Source organism: Oikopleura dioica, chromosome 2 (assembly GCF_907165135.1).
Source record: "Oikopleura dioica chromosome 2, OKI2018_I68_1.0, whole genome shotgun sequence".
Taxonomy (NCBI): domain Eukaryota; kingdom Metazoa; phylum Chordata; class Appendicularia; order Copelata; family Oikopleuridae; genus Oikopleura; species Oikopleura dioica.
This window is the reverse complement of record NC_137292.1, coordinates 1,624,949-1,643,689: the sequence shown is the minus strand read 5'-3', so window position 1 is coordinate 1,643,689 and position 18,741 is coordinate 1,624,949. Positions and strand designations below refer to the sequence as shown.

Sequence of the window (18,741 nt, the reverse complement as noted above, 5' to 3'; positions counted from 1 at the left end):
AATTTTTGAAAGCAAACTTGAAGTAGAATTAAAACTGCCGCTTCATCTTCTTTTTCAAAAGTTGAAGCGCTAGAAAGTCGTTTCTAACAGACAAAGATGGATCAAAGAGGTTGAAATTTTTTGCTTCCAAGTTTTTCAGGTAATTTTCAGCTCCAGTTAGTTGTCTGAAGATATCGTGCGCTGGCGCTGGAATTTTGCTCCTGAATAAAAGAATTATCCTCGAAAGGCTTAGAAAGCGTACCTGAGGGACTGAACTTTCGTCAGATTAGCATGAGCCACGGTAGCGATGTCAAAAATCATCTCTTCCATTTTCTCATCATTTTTCTTTTCTACTAATCTTCTCATATCCACTTTATGTGCGGCAATAAACTCAAGAGGGATCAAAATCTCCCTCGTTTTCATAATCGCTTGAGCTCTCAAAATATTCGCCAGAGCTATACATCTAGCCGCGTGTTTAGCCGCCACATCGACATTGACATCTTTGACATTGGCGGACATGAGGGAGAGGAGCCATAAAGAACCGGTCGTCGATTCGTGGTATTTTTCGAAGTCTTTTAGGGTTTCAAAAGGCTGTTTTGTTAGACGGTCGTCCTTTAGCCGCTCGGAAATTAGTCGCTGGAGCCAAGCTAGAAATTTATTAGAGAAACGAATGTTATTTTCATTGATAGACTCACCTTTTGGATATTTATGCTTCTCAACAGCAAAATTTAACTCATCCAAGATCGGATGCTCAGCGTGAGCCTTATCTTTCGCGTAGATATCCGCCAAGCCCGTTTTCAAAAACGTGATTCTAGCTTGAGCAAACGCCGGTTGAGAGACTTTTTCAATCGAAGTAAGAATCGCGATGTTAAAAGCTCGAAGAGCGAAGAGACTTCTGCGTTTTTCGATGTCCGAAACGCTCGAAATACAACTTCATAAAAGGGTCAAATTTTCGTTCGAACGATATCAATTTGAACTTTTTTATAGTGAAAGTAAAGTTTTGTTATATTTTTTGACCCTTTTCATAAAATTTTCCCACTCCGCTTTTTTTACCAACTGAGCGCAATGCGTCGCTGAAAACGGCAACTTTTTTGCAAGTCCGAATCTCATTTCTTCAAAAATCCAATTTGAATAATCTTCAGCAAACTTTTATTTCCTATAAGTGAGGCAGTGAAAAATAAGTGCAGTGTTTTGAAAATAACGTGCGTGAATTGAAAAGTGCTCTTTTTACAAATTGATGCCAAAGTGAACTTGTTGAACCGTCGGATTTTCTGTCAACGATGGTTTTGTTTTGACTAAAATCGCTTGTTTCGTCAATTTAAAACGGGGAACTTGAATTAGGAGAACAGTCATCTTTCCATATTTGAATTCTTCTTGGTAAAAATCGTCTCCGACGCACCAGACAATATCTACAACCCCTATTAACTATTCGCTCAAGATAGAGACTGTACCTGGAGCAGTCATGATCGTAAACGGATCGACACCTTGAAAAGGCGCGAGTGGAATGACATCAGGAGCGATCGGACAAGCATGAGAACAAGTCAGCAGCTTCTTCATCGCCTCAATCGTGTTCCCAAAGTTGCCGTATTCGAACAGCTTGTCCATGACTTTGTTGGAAATATGAAGGATGGAAGTTCCGTTGACATTGTACTGAATCGGCGAGGGAAAACATTTGAGACCACCGTGGCGAGCCTATAAACAAAGTGTGAGTCCTTTTCAAAGAGAAGAGAAGAACCAACGTTTGGGAAAAGCAGGGGATGAAGAGCAGCAGTAGGAACATGGAGAGAACCAGCATCACCCTCGCCGGTGATAATGTCGACGGACATGTTTTTAGCAATTGAAGAGATGAATTTATCGGCCAGTTTCATTCTCGACGCCTGATCTCCAGCTATTCGAGGGATCCCAAACTGCATCAAAAGATGCTTTCAGAATTTCTGACTCAAAAAAGTAAGAATCAGGACCCGTTCCTTTCATCTTCCACGACTTTCGGTCCCTCAAATACTTGTCCGCCTGGTACATGAGTCCGGAAATTTGCACTCTTGAAATTTTCGCTTTTGCTTTTTGCTCATTCTCTTCGCCCGCGATTCCTGTGAAGAAATTGCTCATCAACTCATATTCAAGAGAGCTAAAAATAACAAAAAGGGCTAGTGAAGGTAGAGTACCTAGTTGTGTTTGGATTTCCAATGCTCATATCTCCAACGATTCCAACAACAGTTTCTGTGCAAGCTTTACTAGATGGTGGCGCCGGAACAGGACTTTGATTTGGTTAAAATATTGCTCTGATATATCCACAAAAAAGAGCTTTTTTGAACCCTTTCCTGACCCAGTCTTCGATCTCAAAAGTGCCTGTTTCGATGACTCTTCCGTAGAGCGCGACGACTTCTCCTGTCAAAATGCTTTTGATCTTTTCCGCCGTGATTCCAGAGCACTCGATTCGTTGCGACTCATCTTCAAAGCCCAATATGTCGTTTTCGGATAGAAAATTATCTCCCTCATAGGGCACTACAAGAAAGGATGAAAACGATGTAGAAGGAGCATCTCCTACCTCTGTCTTCATCGTATTCGTCCAAAACTTGAGGCTGATTGGCGATTGTCTTGATGAATATCCCATAAACGACGGCTTTTTCGTCGATTCGCATTTGATAAAGTTTCTTTGAATAAGTATCTGGGAACTTTTCCTCCACTGCTTCTTCCAGACGCGATCGAAGTCGATTCACACGTGATTGGTATATCTAGAGGAATCGTCAAACTATGAATCGAGGAGAAAAAATACCTTGTAGTACTGCAATTGATTTTTGTCATCGTCCCCGTATTCCACTTCCGGATGCGTTTCCCAGTCAATTTCGCTGTCTTCGAACTTGATTTTTAGATCTTTATTGATTTCAGCGGAATCTGAGATATCTTCTGTGCCACGATTTATCAAGTTTAACACCATTCTAAAAAGCAAAAATATTAATTTCTGTCTAACAATTATTTTAATCAAAAGTTCATTAATTGTATGTTTCAAACATAATGTTTGAGAAAAGAAACTTAAGATAGAACAGGAAACTTTTCTCTCATTCTTTTTTAAGAAAAGCATTTTAACAACAGTTACTCATATTTTATTTAAAAATTTTTAACGGAAAAGATGAACTTCCCTTCGAAGCATCATGATAAGTATTATGATCATTTTATATGTTTTTTTTTCTGAAGAGGGAGGACATGAATTATGCCAAAATAGTAATTTTGCATATTTTCTTAGTGTAAATTTCGCAAGATTCTGGTTTTAGATGGACTAAAAGTATTAATTTTCTTTCAGCTTCTTCATTTTATTATTCTTCACTTCTCATTCATTTTTAATGGAAAATGGTAATTTTTCGTTTCGTTTCTAAATTTACCGCGCGCGAAGCCAATTGGCCACCTCGATTGGCAATTTTCCCACAAGAGAGAGAATGAGTGAATCTTGAAAATGAAGCAAAATGGTTTCTCCATGTTTCCCAAATGGGGTCTGTTGTCTGATACATCATTGAAGATTATTTCACGAATAAAATGAACGCAGAAAAATCATAGAGGCCTGGACCAAAAAATTTGCTGAAATTTATATTTAGATGTTTTGCAAAAATTAATAAGTCTTCGAAGCTACACTTGAAATATTTGCATTTATATATTAAGATCAAGGTCGAAATGGTAGTCGAAATCGAAGAAACAAAGCCCGATTACGTAACAATCGCTAGAAATCTCGCTGCCAACACTCTTCCTGAACGAGAAAGAGCCTTCAAATATTTAAAAAATGTCTTTCAAAAGTAAGCACTTCCTTCTTCCTTCTCTCTTTCCTAACCCTCTTTTTCCAGATCTACAGTTTTGTCCCGAACAGAAGCTCTCTGCGCTTGGAAAGGAATGTTTTTCATGATGTGGCATTCCGACGGTCTGGAAGTTCAGGAGCAACTGGCGGAAAGAATGGCGAAGATCATCTTCATGCTGGACAATGACAAGAGCAAGTGGAACTTCATCCAAGGGTACATCTCTTTGCTTCTAACTCTAGATTGCTAAACTCGAGAATGCTCCGCGTAGTGCGGCTTCATTTTTGTGTCTCGAAGCCGCAAGCGGCTTCTCTATTTTGGGCAATCCATATTTCTTTATTCTAGCGCGCTCGAAATCATCAACCGAGAATGGACGGGGATCGACCGCCTCAGAATGTCAAAATTCATGCTTCTCGTCCGCCTCCTCCTCCGTTTCTCCCTTGAAACTTTGGCGAACAACTCTTGGAAAATCGGAGAAGTACAGTGGTTCATCGGCGTCCTTTCCGCCGGCCCTCTACAGTTCCATCAACCAGTTGGAAAGTCGTCTTGTCCCCTAGGCCTACGTTATCATTTCGTCGACATATGGACAGAAGAACTCATCAAAATCGGCGGAACAAAGGCTGAGAAGGGGCCAATGCCGACAGAAATCGCGCACGAATTGATCTTCTGCTGGGCGAAGGTCGCTGCTCAGACGAAAATTGGACCGTTTCGGCAGAAAATTGTAAAGCTGATCTTTGAGGATCTGATTGAAAGGTCAGAGCCGAGCATGGAAGTCATGAGAAAAGCTGGCGAAGGAAAAGTTATTCATTAATTTTCGTTGAAGAATGAATATTGCCATTTTCTGGCTCTCTGGGAGTATTAACGCATCCTGGTTCTTTTTGAATAACTATTGAAAGAAAACCCGGGCATCGCGGAAACTGTCGCTGGAATGGAAGAAGAGGGAACTCTAGAATTGGATTTCGACCAGCTTGTGCAGAAACTGATCGAATTTATGCAAGAAAGTGAAAATGGTAAGGCTTCAAACATGCTTTTTGCTTCTGATTTTAGAGATAGTTTAAGGAAGAGATATTAAAATTTTGAGATATTTACAGTTTATTCATTTTACAGAATGGGTATTTTTCAAGCGTTCAGTTTAATAGTAGCAGAAACATGGTAATTCTGAGTCGCTTCTTGAGATCTTCTTTTGAGACGTTTCTGGATCAGTACTTTCTGCTTCATCGCTTCTTTAATCGACTCTGTTCGTCGTGGAGCTTGAACTCTCGATTTCGCTTTACTCTCCATCGAGGCGAGTTTTCGTTGAAGCTCCAGTCGTTCGTTGCGAGTTTGTTCAATTCTTTCTCGCAGCTCGGAACCGTTGAGCGATCGCTGGGCGTAGGAAAACTCGATGCTTGCAGCGGACTCTTTTCGCTTGATCAGGATCTTCTTGCGAATAGTCTTCAGGATCTTCTGTACAGCAGATCTCTTTTGAGGGGCAACGGAGTGGACTCGGACGGCCAAAGGAGCGTTGAATCGGGGCTGGGGAGAACTGAGGCGAATGCGGGAGGGGATAGGCGAGCTAGAACGTCTCTTATTCTTCGTGATCATCTTTTCGAAAGCGGAGTATTCGATGGAAAGGTTGTTCATGTTTTCTTTTAAGTCGTTGATTTTTGATTTTTGATGCTTCTCTTGAAAAATTTGGGGATTTATATAGGTTCCTTGAGGAGCAGCTGGGTGGCGCTCGGGATATCGTGGCGGTGTTTTTTCAGACGGTGGTTTCTTTTCCGCTAATCAAGCGATAAGTATCTCTAAGCAAAAATTGCCATCTGCCCCGCTAGAGATCCAATAAGCCCTAATTTTTGTGTAATGAAAAATTTTTCAATTTCGCGCTTTTGTTTTGTGGATTGATAGTTTGGAAAAGATAAGCTGAGTGGCACTGGCAGGCGCTTGTGTTGACCTTTGTTCGGTGGGGTTTTTGTTGTGAGTCTTGTTTTCGTTGCTTTTTTGGGGGAAATTATGGAGCAATGCCAGGTTTTGAGAGTGAAGTCGGTACGGCGCGGGGTTAATTATACACGACGGCTATACTGTTTTTATTTACTCAATTCGGTTTTTTACTATGAAACTGCATAGTTTTTAGGGGCTTCAGTATTTATCCTGATCCGATTTTATGCCAGCTAAACTAGAAGGTATCTCATGAAGAAAAAAGTGACATAAAACTTCGAAAGTGGCCTTGACGAAGTACCTTCGCTAGAAATTTGAGCCGACTGAAATGTTTTTTTTTGGCGAAACCGCTTTGTTTCTGGGGCCTGACTTCGAAGGATATGGCATGTTATGAAATGAGCTTGATCGAATTGCAAAATTCACCATCGAAAAGATAGATTAGTTTACTAAACTTGTCTTATAGACAAGTTTATTAATATTGACTGGCTTTCCAGGAATAGGTACATTTGTATATTTTGGAAAATTTATTCTATTTGAAAAATGGTCTGTTTCCGGTCAGCTCCGCCGATTTTCATCCTTTTTCTCTCATCCCTTTCTTGTTATGCCCATCTGTCTTCCGATTGTCTACAAGATTTTCTTTAATCCTTTCCGCTGCTCCTTCAAAGCGCCGGAGTCTGATCGCTATCGCAAAAGATGTTTCCAGATTTGTTAAAATTAATCACCTGTCAACCCGGTCAAGATCGGCTCTGGAATTTTTAATGTTTACGACGCGGGGAATTGAGACGAAATAAACATTCTTGAGAACGGGGTGACTTTTTTCGTGGGATGATTATTGACCTAGATCCATTTTTTATTTAGAGGATAAGTACGGTTAACGAAAGTTCTTGAGAATCAGGTGGTCCCCTTTTTGTTCAATTTTCCATTTCCATTTATTTTCATGATTCTTTTAGTAAACAAAAAGCAGCAGAAAGCGATGAATCGAGTTCTCCAGCGACTGAAGAGCGTTGCCGAAGGCGAATGCCCAATGGACGAGATCAGCGACTGGACGATGGAAACGGACGATGTCGACAAATTCCTCTACCACACAGAAGAGGGATACTCGAAGAAGGAATTGAAAAAGTGGGACGGTTAGTTATGAACGCTTTTGGCATTGATTATCATTTTGCAATAGGCGTCAAGAAAGCGTATTCCATCGATGGCGATATTTCAAAGAAGCTCGAGAAGTTTTTGGACATCGAAGATGACCAGATTGATTCTAGAGTTGTCAAGAAACCGAAGGAGAAGAAGAAGCCAAAGGCGTTGAAGATCAAGGAAAGAGCGAAGAGGAGAAAACAGGGAAGGGATCAGAGCCTTTTCTTTACCATTTTTCTACTGAAGTAATAGAAGGTACTTTGAATTTTCGACTGTTTTGAATCCCGAAATCAGGAAGCAAAAGAGGCGGCAGAACAGCAGTGGTCAGAAGTCGAAATTGCTTCTGGAGAAGAAGACGAAGGATTCGGAACTGACGAGTTGGAACAACCAAGCGCGGAAGTCGAGCGCGTCATTCGAAAACTAAAGAGGAAAAGGAAAGTGGCCAAGAATCTCGCAATCCTAGAGGCTGATGAATCGGCGCCTATCCCCGCGCCCGCGACAACTGAGCGCACCGCAGTGAAAGAGACGAAAACACAGAAAAAGAAGAAAACCAGCAAAAACGAGAAAATGGTAAATTGAGAAAAAATACTGCACGAGTGATCATTCTTCTGTGCATGATGTAGAGATAAAGAATGAATAAAGAAATGTATCGTTCTGATAAGAAAATATTGATTTCTTTCTAATTGCGATTTCGTAATTTTTTTGGAATTTTCGAGAATCTGTGAATTACGTCCGGCCTTGATAAGACATCTCAGTCACTGAATTTTTAAGGGAGTCTTCGAAGATGTCGCCAGAATGTCGCCTCCATGGTATGAAGGCACTACCGATGCTCAACCTCGTCCCTGGGACTCGCCAGAACGTCCCAATTATACCATCGACGATACTATACTCGACGATGAAAATCTCTTCGATGACGAAAAAGAGGACGAGGACATCGTCCTCGAAATAAAAAAGCGAGATGAGCCGGCAAAAACCTCCCTTGCAGAGTTAGCCGAACAGATCCGAAGGAACATCGACAAGATACCGAGTGAGGATCCAAGGGTGAGTTCCAAATCTTTCCTTTCGTTCGTTCCTGACATTTTAAACAAGGTGAACGCGTGCAAAGAACCGCGCAAGAAATTCGGCAAGAAACTGAAGGGCGAAGACCTCAAGTTCGTCAAAGTCGCTGACGAACCTTCGGAACCATCCGGCACTGCCTTCGTCACAGCTGCTCAGCGGAAACTGATGAAGAAGCAAAAGAAGCAGTCGAAGGTTAACAAAGAGGCGGTGAAGCAGAACTATTCGAAGGAGTTCAAATTGAAGTTCCGCGAACAGATTGCGGAGTTCAAGCCCTTCAAGGTAGGAACAAAGTAAATTCCCATTTCTAACCGCTTGTTCCTAGAAATTGGACAAGCCAGAGGTCGTGGGAAAGCACCAAGGCGATAGCTCCGTTCCCAACGCTCACGTGACGCCCACCAAGAGCTGCTTACGCGTCAAGACTCCCCCAAGAAAGATCGTCGGAAACAAGGGCAAGTTAAAATGGCAAGGATAGAATTTGAAGAAAATCACGAGCGACATTTTTATTCCATTTTCAAATTGAAAAAGCTGCTGAACAGAATGTTTTTGCCTGTACGAACCTGTATCTATTGAAGGAATAAAGAAAGATTTCAGCGAAAAATGATCTTCTGAGAGTTGTTCTTTCTAGCATGAATTCTGCATCGAAATTGGGAATAGCGAGGACCGTTTTACGGCGAAATAGGGCTCTGAGTTATTCTGTCAGGCTGAGAAATGAAGACTTTGAATCGATGATAAATAGTGTCGTCACCGGCAGAATGGCGAAAGCGAAAATGGTCAGGTTCTACCTCCTTTTTCGAATGACTTGTTTTTTTTAACTCTTACTGAACCTCCGAAAAGACGAAAAAGGCTTTCATTCAAGAATCGGAGCGTCAAGAACGCGTCAAACTCGAAGGAATCGAACGAAAAGCCCGGTCTGCTGAGCGCCGCCTCGAGCAAGAAGAAACAATCGTTACCGTTCCGGGACCAAAGTTGCGTGATTTTGGGGAGATCGGCTGGACTTGGGAGATGTGGTTTAATTACTTCGATTCCTTGAATGTTGATAGATTGCTGTTAATTGAAAGTTATGCCAGGATTTTGAATGTGCCGCATTTGAAGAGTCATCAGTTGAAAAAAACTTTTCAGGTTGGAAAATTTAAGTTGATTTTATTTTTCACATATTTTAGCCAGAACCGCGGATAATTCAAATGATCGCGAAAGAAATGGGCATCACGATAAGAATAAACAATATCGACCACGAGTACGAAATCGAAAAGGAACTCCAATTCATTCAGGACAACGATCTTTTCCCAGCTTCGCCAGAAACTAATCCGAAAAATCTAACTAAAAAGATCCCTTGCGTCGCGATTATGGGTCACGTCGACCACGGAAAAACCACCCTTCTGGACCATCTCCGTTCGTCATTCATAGCGGACGCGGAAGCTGGAGGAATTACTCAACATATCGCTGCGTTCAGTGTCAAAGTTCTTGGAGAAAAAATGACGTTTTTGGACACGCCCGGGCACGCTGCTTTTCGAGCGATTCGAGAACGAGGCGCGTCAGTTGTTGACCGTGTTATTGTCGTCGTTGCGGCTGATGATGGAGTCATGCCACAGACCATCCAGTCTGTCGAGTTTGCGAAGAAATCCAACACGCCAATCACCTTTGTCATCACGAAGATGGACAGAAAGGGAGCGGATATCGAGAGAGTCACGGCGCAAATTCGCAACTATTTCGACAGCGAGGATGTTTTCCCAATCTCTGCAAAGACAGGAGAAGGGGTTGAAGAAATGCTCTTGTTTCTCCAAGAAAGTATTGAAGAACAAAATCTCAAGGCCGCGAAAACCGGCGATGCAGAAGGATTCATTCTCGAAACACAAGCACCGAAGACTGGACTCGGTCTTGTCTCGACCGTTTTAATCAATCGTGGTGAACTGAAATCGGGGCAACACGTGATTGCTGGAACGCATGTGGCGAAGATTAGACAGTTGTTTGATGAAAAGATGAAGAAAGTAAAGAAACTTGGACCGGGGGAGTTTGGACTTGTTGTTGGATTCAAAAGTCGGCCAGATCCTGGTGCGTTTTTTCAAGCGACAAAGAAGACACTTGCCGAAAAAGCGAAGAAATTCAGAGAAGCAGAAGCGAGAAAGCAGTTTGAGATGCAATACAACATTGAAAACAACTCCTCAGGTACAATTTATTCACTCTCTTCGGTCGCTTACGTCTCTCTTAGAAAATATGGACTACGACAAAGAAATCATGCGACGAAAAATCGAAAAAGGCTACTATCGACTAACGACCGAGCAAAGAACCCACATTGATCTGATGATTCAAGCGAAAAAACTTGAAGCCCTGGAAATTCAAAAAGAAAAGTCCTTCCAGTTTCTCGTGAAAGGCGATGTTTCTGGCTCCGTTGAAGCTATCATAGGTCTGGTTTGCAAGCTTTTATAATTGATTCTTGAGTTTCGTTTGCGAACAAGTAAGAGATGCAATTGGAAAATACGAGCCGGAAGATGATGAGCCCTTGATGTCGATTATTAACTTTGATGTTGGTCCCATCTCGACTGCTGATATAAAAGAAGCTTTTTCAGGAATGATTTCAATAGAAAAGTTATTAAATAGATCTCTTTTAAAATCGTCATAAAGCAACGCCAAAGCTACAGATTATCAATTTCAACCAACCAATTGATCCGAAAATCGCTTTCCAAGCCAAAGAAAACGCCATCAAAATCTACGACTCCAACGTTATCTACCATTTGATGAATGAAATCGAAGCAGATCTAGCGGAAGCAATGCCGCTTGACATCGTTGAGGAAGAAAGTGGAGAAGCTGAGGTTTTAAAAGTGTTTCAAAAAGGAGTTAACCCTGGTGACAAGAAAGAAGGTCTTTTAGCTGGGTGTAGGATTAAAAGGTACGAGACGATTTTTACAGTTTCGAGCATGTTTTTAGCGGTCATTTATCGACAGAAGCTGAAATTTCAATAATGAGGAGAGGAATTCAAATTTATAAAACATCCGCTGCTACTTTATTTTATAAAGGTAATGCAGAATACGATAAACTCCTACTTAATGTTTATAGCAAATGAAATAGAGTATGTCGATGAAGGTGAGTTTGGATTCTCGGCAGATTGGATTGATAGGGGGTTTCTTCCTGGAGATATTTTAAAAGCGACGACAAGAGAATCGTCAAGACGGGATCTTGAATGGAACTGGTCATGATTTCTTTCTATTGTGTAATAAACTATAAGAAAAGAAATAAATGATGTCAATGACAGTCTGTATTTGAATTTCATATTTAAATACTGATTGTTAACATTTCTTTCAAGAGGTGTTCTCTTTGCTTTACTCCTCTATTGAGGGAAAATCATTTTTTGTCGAGAAGCTTTTCGAAAATGTCTGACAACGAAAGTACGGCAAGTGAAAATACTGTTACTAATGATTTTGAAAATTTCTCCTCTCAAAGTGAAAGTTCTTTTTCTGAGGATTCAGTAAATAGAGAAGTTGGACCAGGTAAGAAAGCATGAAGTAAAAGTATCGACTTCGAGTCTTCAGGTTTAACAAGAGGGGATTTGCAGAAAATGATTGATGATGAAATTCGACAAGTAAAAAGGAAGACAGACTGGCTGACAATAAAGATAGCGGATGCTGAAAGCGAAAGATATGATTTGAAGAACACAATTAATGATCAGAATTCGTTGATCAAAAAGCTTGAGACGGATAATGAGGACCTGAAGCAAAGGCTTGAAAATCAAGAATTAGTTATCAAAAAACTAGAATCTGACGCTGTACAAACGTCTACTGAGCTTGAAACCAACATTCTGGAACTGGGACAAAAGATAAAAAGAATATTCGAAAGAGTTATCACTGAAAATGATTATATCGATGATAATCTAGAATATCTGAATATGCATCAAGTTCGATTTGAGTCTTATTTCAAAACTCTATTCAAAACTCAAAAAAATATTGAAGAAGAAGTAGATAACATGCGACTCCAGGCTATCGAAGAAATAAGCCTGAAAGAAAGATGGGAAACGGAGACGCATCAATTGATCAATCAGGCACGAAAATGGCACAATGATTGTGGGAAAATAATAATCAGATACGAGTCCTTCTTTCGGACGCAAATGGCAGATATTTTGGATGAAATATTCAAAGAACTCCATCATTTAACCGAAGTTACACTCGCTGAAAAAAGTATAATGAGCTATAAAGAGCGATTTCAAGAGAACTTGAAAGCAATATCACGAAAACTGGGGAATGTTGGGAAACCATACGATTTTCTTTTTCGTTTATAGTTGGAATCAATCTAAGAAAATTGTTGTTCATATTTATTTTATTCTCTCATTGTCCCGCCATACTGGTATTTGTTTTCCCTTCTACCATTTGCTTGCCAATTACGGAGGCCAAATTCGTATTTGTTCATCAATCCGGCGCACCCGCAATATTCAAATTTCCGTTGTCGAGTGAGCAGAGAATTCGTTGAAAATGGGGTTTGCAAGAACAGTAGGCATCTTTCTCGGCTTTTGCGCAGTCTTTTTGAGTTTTTATTGTCTGATCACACCTTTTTGGGCTACAAATGTCTCTAATATGGCAGGTGAGCAGATTCAAATTCAATCAAATGATATCAACGAAGATATTAAGGAATCCAGACATCACAAACCAAGGCCCTCGGCTTGTGGAAATACTGTGAGAAGCCAGCTAATGCTGGAAATTATCAATGCCAGAGTCTTTCTCAATTCGGTATTGCTCAGTTAGCTCAATATGGAATAGTCGGTTTTCGGTAATAAGAAAAGACCCTTTTCAACCCTTACTTATATTCCACTAAGAGCCCTTGTCATCCTCGGCTGCATCGCTGGAACCTGCGGATTTGTTTCCGGCGTCGCTTCTTCCGAATCGGTCAACATCGCCAGCACCAAAAAAGACAAAAATCGAGCAGCTGGCGGCGCTGCCGGTTGCTTTTCCGTCGCGGGTTTCTTGATTCTTGCCGCTACTTCCTGGGCCGCTCATAGCATCATTAGAAGGTACAAAATGCTTGCTATGGGCGGTGGCGGATATGGTGGAGGAATGCAAGTCAATGCTGTAAGTAACGATTCTAGAGGCTTTTTATAGTGGAGATTTTAGGGAACTCAATGGACTCTGGGAGCGGCAATTTACGCTGGATGGTGCGCATCTGCCATTTATATCGGTGTCGCTATCATTATGTTTATGGGTTGCTGCGGCAGCAAGGATGATGAAGAGGACGAGTACGACGTCGACTGTAAGTAGCAAGAAGTCTCGTCGAAATTCAAAAATTTTCAGATGCTCAACGAAACAACTACCAATCCGGCCACCATTACGCTCAATCCTACCACTCATCTCAATATTCCCAGAGAAAAGAATTTGTATAAAATCTCTTTGTTTAAAAATAAATACAGTCATACAGAAAATGTACAGCGAGTCATCTTTCCTTTCTAGCCAAGATTGACATAAAGCAAAATGTACGTCATGAAAAGAGCAGCGGTGATGAAGGCGCAGTAAAAAGCTCAAAATCGGGTCAAAAATGATGAGTTAGGGTTTGGAGCTTGAAATTAATTTGAACCAAGCCTATGCTGCAGAATCTAATAAATCCACCCAGGTCGTGGTCGATGGATTCGTCAAGGTTCGAAGTTTTTCGAGGGAGGCTTTCGGTGCGGCTACTTTTTCGGGTTAAGGGCTCCTCTTCGTAGACTTATCCGACTCTCAAAAATATTTTTATTTTGTCCTCATTTCTAGGGCTTTGTTGAGAGTTTCCTGTAATTTTAATTTCTTTCTTGACATACTCCTCAGAGCTTATTTTTCTCTTGATCGATGCCTTCAAAGATGTTCCTCTCGATTTATACTCCTCCATTTTCACTAACTCCTCCATGATTGCAAAACATAAAAACTGCGTAAAGCTGTGTTTCTAGAGAGCAGAGTCGAAATTATTTTATTCATCAAAGTCTGATTTATCGCGCGTCTGAGATGATGTTTTGAAGTTTATTGCTTATTACTAATTGGGATTTTGTCTTTCAGCGCGAATTTCCCTTATAATTGTTTTATCAAAATGATTATTAATAATATAAGATTTAAAAAAGAACAAATTTTCGACACTCTGAATTTTCACACAAAAATCAGCAAAATCCGTCATTTTGTCGCTTTAACCTTGACACATCGCATCATAAAACTTATGATTTTTTAATTGCTGCTCTTTGTTACGTAAAAATCCTAGGAAACAGAAATAATAACAACAGTGAAAATGCGTGAGAGAGTTTTTCTTTTCTTAAAAATTTTGGTAATTTTAATAATTTTGACTGCGCTTGGAATAAGTTTTTACTATCCGTTTCTGATCGAGCAATATGCTGATTTTTCTTCAATACAAAGATATCTTCAAATTCGAAAAGATCAAAATAATGAGAGAAAAATGAGAGAGCTAGATATTGGTTTTATAATTTGCCCTGGTGGAGGGACGAAAACTGACTTCTTCCTGAATATGTTCCTCGTTTCGATAAAGGTAGGAAAAGATCATTCATTGATCCCCATTTACTCCTTCTAAGAGCATCCTTACTTTCACAAACTGCCATATCAACTTCCGAATCGCCACTGACAACCCAATTTCTGTCCAGAACTTCATCTCCACTTCTATACCCGATCTGAACCACACATTTTTCGACATCCGAAAAGACAATACGTCTCCCGAAATGGACTCACTTCGCGAAACTCTGAAATTCAAAGGCTGTGGCCACTTGAAAGTCGTTTTCCATCAAACTTTCCCAGAGTTGAAAAGATTGATGTTGCTCGATGCAGATACGATTATTCTCAGGCCGATTGAGGAGCTTTTTGAAATTTTTGACCATTTGCCGAATAATACAGTTATCGGAATGGCTCAAGAACATCCTCATAAAGAGCATGGCAAAGGATAAAAATGATGAATCTGATGATGTAAAAATACGTTATTTTTTCGATCCTTTCGAAAGATATTATTCGCATCGACCATATTCTCACAATAAATATGGCCTAAACGGGGGTCTGCACATCTGGGATTTCGATCGTCTGAGGCAAAATATTTTCAGGACTCCTTATCATCACGACCCAAATGTAAGACAAGGAAAACAACTCAATCGATTCTCTATTAGAACTCCTACGAAAAAGCACTCAATGACTCCATCACCCGTCATATTATCTGGAGAGCTCATTTTCTCGCTGACCAGTGCGCTTTGAACGCTCTTTTCCACGAGAATAAGGAGATGCTTGGTATTCTTCCCTGCGAATGGAACCTTCGATCTTGGGGAGTTCGGTCTTGCACTATCGAGTTGAAAGAAGATTGTTTCTGTCAGAAAATAACGAAAGAGAGAGGGTGCGCCTTGTTGCATGGGCAAGGAAGCTCTTTCTTGAGTTGGAAAAATCTGCCGTATACGACCGTCTGGGAAACATTCAAAGATATGCCCTGGGAAGGAATAAGAAATAGTTCAAATGTGCTATCAAAAGTTAGTCTTGGAAATGACCCTTTTGGCATAAAACACTTTTAGATTCGTCAAAATCTGCATAATATTGATGAATCGAAGAAATCTCAACCAGGATTGGATATTCTTAAAACCTGCATATAGTTCTTCATTCTCGTTAATTTTTATTTACCAATGCCTATTTTATATTTACAGTCATAAAAATTCTATTCTCTATTGATGAGTCCGAGCTTCTTAGCTTGCTTGTAGTTTTTCATGTACTTGTGAATCTCACCCCCATGAAATTTTTCTACAAAATTTAATTAAAATAAAACGAGAGTTGATAAATACCGAGGCAAGGAGCAAGATGAGGGTAGTAGCCGGAAACGATGCCAAGTTCGCAAGTGTACTGTTTCTTCTCTCCGGCTGCTTTCATTTCCTTGTTGCTCATCCATTTGATGTGTGAGTTTTCGTTGAGCATGTCGATGGCGATTTTGAATGAGCGGGCTCCTGACTCTACTCCCTTCGTTCCTTTAAATTTTGATGTTTGAAAAGTCGATTGCTCTATTTTTACCCTTGGAAACGATGGTCCAAAGACGACCGTCAGCTGAAGCAGATGTGACTCGACCATCAATAGTTGAGATTTTTCCGTAATACTCTCGACCAGCCCATTTCTAGATCATTTTATGAATTTTAACATGGCTTGAAACCCAAACCTCTTTTTCACAAAGACATTCGCTTTCGTACTCCATCTCCCTCGCCCAAGAGCTTCTTTCCACTAGAATGTTCTTTCTTTTCAAGTATTGATCAAATCTCGTTCGCTCTTCTTTCACCATTTCGCACAGTTTGTCTGTAAAATCTCCATTCATTCTTGCTTTTCGACCCTTTTTCGCAGCTCGAGTCGCCAGGCGTTTGAGTTTTCTGTTCTTTCGGGCGGTTCGGGCAGAGTTTTCTTTTAGGTTCAATCGGGCCAGTTCGTCGCTTTGACATGTTTTGAGCATTTCCATTCCTTGACTAAAATGATGATGAAGACAAAACTAATGATAATTGATCAAAAGTCCATAAAGAAAGAAGAGATGCTTACTTACTTAGTGACTTGTTCAATATCGTCCATATCAATTTCCTCCGCGTACTCAAAGCCAAACACGTTGAAGGGACACGCCACCACCAGTGTAAAATTATCATCTTTGGGGAACCACTGTTTTCTCAAGTTTCAAAAAATGGAACAACAAAACATTTTCGAAGCTTCTTAATCTAGCTGGTGAAAATTTAAAACCTGCTCCTGATCCCAAGTGAATCCAACGATGTCTTCCGAAAGAGCCGCTTCTTTTCGCAGCTTGAAATCGAGCAACGCCCAGTCGGAGTCGGAATCTTTCAATGAGTGGCCAAATGCGCCTTGCCAAATTGGAATCGGACAGATTCCCTGTCTAAAGAATTGGCCATAGAAGCAAGTAGGCTCTTAAAACTTACTTCATGCATTTGTAGGGCTTGTTAAGGTTCAATTTACAATCACTTTCGTTACAGCTGCAGGTTGCAGTGATACTGTCTTTGTTCATTGAGTTGTCAACATATCCGTCAAGGCATGTAAGACGGATGGTATCGCCATTAGAGCCGCAATGGATATATTTTTGGTTGGCTTTTTGAAGTGTCAAAAAATTATTAAAAGTATCCCAACAAAAGATGTCGTCTCAAGTCACAAAAACGGTACAAAAAATATTTTGAATTTTTAAGACAATTTTCAGGAAATCTGATTGGCCGACAGGCTGAATGCAAAAATCTTATTGGTCGAAAATTTGATAAAAGTTTTCTATAAAATAGACGCACCTTTATGTAAATTCGTGCCCCCTCCCTCAAAAATTGCGATTTATAGTCGCCCATCCCCATTTTTATGCTTGTTTATGACACTTTCCCATGAGATCGTAAGTCCCTTTATGAGCCTTATCAATTTGCATGTCCCATTTTCCCGCCGTCTCTTGAATCTGCTCCTTCGTCAAAATCACTGGAACTTCTCCAAACGCCACCGATAGAAAAAAGGAAGAAGAAAGTTTCATTTCCGAAAATTTTCTCTCTGAAGAATAAAAAAAACGGGTTTGATGTTCTGAGCAAGACTTGACTTCAAACAAAATTGTTGAAAAGGGGGCAAGATTAGCCTCAGATTCAGTTTCTTCATTTTTTGGATCAACCCGGATCACCCCTGGATTTACCTGGGCGCGCAAAAGTAAACATCCAGCATTTTAGAAAATCGGCGAATGACAGTTTTTTTTATCAATTATAATTATAATTGCTATAAGCAAATAATGATAAAACTGAACACACTCGACTGTGGCAATAACGAGTGGGAGAATTACCAGTATTTCGTTAAAACCACAAAAATTATGAAACTTTGAGTAACTCGATTCGTGCACTCAGAATTCTGAACTCAGAAAATAAATCAGATATTTATCATTCAGGTGTCTATGCTTACCTGTCGTCCTAGAGTTGAATAATTGACAGTCTTATCGTTTCGATCCGAATTAGGGCAAGCTAACATGGAATATTTTTTATTCTTGAGCAAACCCACCTGTTTGTCATCTTATCATGTTCGGACTCTACTTAATGCAGCCGGAATAGACTTCTTCAATGAAAAATAGATTACTTCAAAAATATCTAAGAGGAAATTATGTCACTTTTAAAAAGAAAGATTTGCGCAATCCTTTCGCTTTTTCTTGTGCTTATATTTTTGACAATAAATATTACAGTCCCAGTTATTCTGAAAAAATCACATGACGCTGGAATAAGTGAAAACGATACCTTTGTGGAAACAACGACAAGTACCTCTATTCTAACAACAGATAAAACATTGCTAGAGGAATCGGCAACTACAACATTTGAGAAATTTCACAGTTCGACGGCTCAAACCACGGTTTCTGATATTCAATCAACAACTCAACGAATAACAAACCCTTCTGAAAGTCCATCATCAACGACTTTTAGCTCGAATCGTAAAACGACAGACAGGACGAGTCAGGTTTCAACGACAACAGAACTGACAACAAATGAAACAACAAGACCAACGACGAGCCCAACAACAGACCTGACAACAGATGCGACAACAAATCCAACGACAGACTCGAAACCAGAGCCAACAACTAATCAAGCGATAGATCCAACAGCGGACTCAACAACTGACCAAACGATTAAGCCATCAACGAATCCAACAACGAAAACAACAGCGGGCCTAACAACGATTCCATCAATAAATTCCACGACAAATGCAGCAAGAAATCCAACGACGGAACCGACAACGAATCCAACAACAAATCCCACGACAAACTCGCCAACAAACCTGCCAACGATTCAAACGAGTCGTCTAACAACGACCTTTGCCGAAACAACAACTACCATTGAGACTCCAACAACAGTAAGCTTAGCAATCAATGGCTTGTGTCCAATTTTCGCTTGCCAAAATGGTGGGCACTGCGTTGATGA

General features: G+C 40.3%; 6 protein-coding genes across 6 annotated transcripts; 3 read left to right on the top strand and 3 right to left on the bottom strand.

The window, feature by feature from the left end:
• Positions 1-10: 10 nt before the first annotated feature.
• Positions 11-929, bottom strand: LOC145696791 (NADH dehydrogenase (ubiquinone) complex I, assembly factor 6-like). Its single transcript, XM_081773882.1, has 3 exons — positions 675-929; positions 242-626; positions 11-200 (listed from the first exon to the last, which is right to left on the bottom strand). Exons 2-3 carry the CDS (start codon positions 496-498, stop codon positions 29-31), a joined length of 429 nt encoding a protein of 142 aa, XP_081630008.1. The 5' UTR covers positions 499-626; positions 675-929; the 3' UTR covers positions 11-28.
• Positions 930-1,111: 182 nt separating this feature from the next.
• Positions 1,112-2,920, bottom strand: LOC145696790 (DNA polymerase delta subunit 2-like). The gene is made up of 8 exons (XM_081773880.1): positions 2,753-2,920; positions 2,525-2,711; positions 2,300-2,481; positions 2,142-2,236; positions 1,941-2,104; positions 1,719-1,861; positions 1,431-1,671; positions 1,112-1,388 (listed from the first exon to the last, which is right to left on the bottom strand). The coding sequence occupies exons 1-8, from the start codon at positions 2,912-2,914 to the stop codon at positions 1,207-1,209; spliced, it is 1,356 nt and encodes a 451-aa protein (XP_081630006.1). The 5' UTR covers positions 2,915-2,920; the 3' UTR covers positions 1,112-1,206.
• A 689-nt stretch (positions 2,921-3,609) lies between these two features.
• Positions 3,610-10,605, top strand: LOC145697541 (uncharacterized). The gene is made up of 15 exons (XM_081774765.1): positions 3,610-3,761; positions 3,810-3,974; positions 4,104-4,543; positions 4,646-4,768; positions 6,626-6,802; positions 6,847-7,011; positions 7,102-7,376; positions 7,578-7,847; positions 7,896-8,144; positions 8,188-8,335; positions 8,457-8,635; positions 8,700-8,984; positions 9,026-10,028; positions 10,072-10,266; positions 10,325-10,605. Exons 1-15 carry the CDS (start codon positions 3,643-3,645, stop codon positions 10,480-10,482), a joined length of 3,951 nt encoding a protein of 1,316 aa, XP_081630891.1. The 5' UTR covers positions 3,610-3,642; the 3' UTR covers positions 10,483-10,605.
• Positions 10,606-11,196: 591 nt separating this feature from the next.
• On the top strand, positions 11,197-13,254 carry LOC145698556 (claudin-4-like). The gene is made up of 6 exons (XM_081775761.1): positions 11,197-11,347; positions 11,390-12,431; positions 12,479-12,617; positions 12,664-12,916; positions 12,959-13,094; positions 13,136-13,254. Exons 2-6 carry the CDS (start codon positions 12,323-12,325, stop codon positions 13,222-13,224), a joined length of 726 nt encoding a protein of 241 aa, XP_081631887.1. The 5' UTR covers positions 11,197-11,347; positions 11,390-12,322; the 3' UTR covers positions 13,225-13,254.
• Positions 13,255-14,087: 833 nt separating this feature from the next.
• LOC145697276 (uncharacterized) lies at positions 14,088-15,512 on the top strand. Its single transcript, XM_081774462.1, has 4 exons — positions 14,088-14,345; positions 14,389-14,929; positions 14,968-15,318; positions 15,361-15,512. Exons 1-2 carry the CDS (start codon positions 14,091-14,093, stop codon positions 14,752-14,754), a joined length of 621 nt encoding a protein of 206 aa, XP_081630588.1. The 5' UTR covers positions 14,088-14,090; the 3' UTR covers positions 14,755-14,929; positions 14,968-15,318; positions 15,361-15,512.
• Positions 15,454-16,904, bottom strand: LOC145697275 (uncharacterized). Its single transcript, XM_081774461.1, has 6 exons — positions 16,744-16,904; positions 16,362-16,700; positions 15,990-16,287; positions 15,848-15,947; positions 15,625-15,804; positions 15,454-15,583 (listed from the first exon to the last, which is right to left on the bottom strand). The coding sequence occupies exons 2-6, from the start codon at positions 16,385-16,387 to the stop codon at positions 15,501-15,503; spliced, it is 687 nt and encodes a 228-aa protein (XP_081630587.1). The 5' UTR covers positions 16,388-16,700; positions 16,744-16,904; the 3' UTR covers positions 15,454-15,500.
• Positions 16,905-18,741: the final 1,837 nt, after the last annotated feature.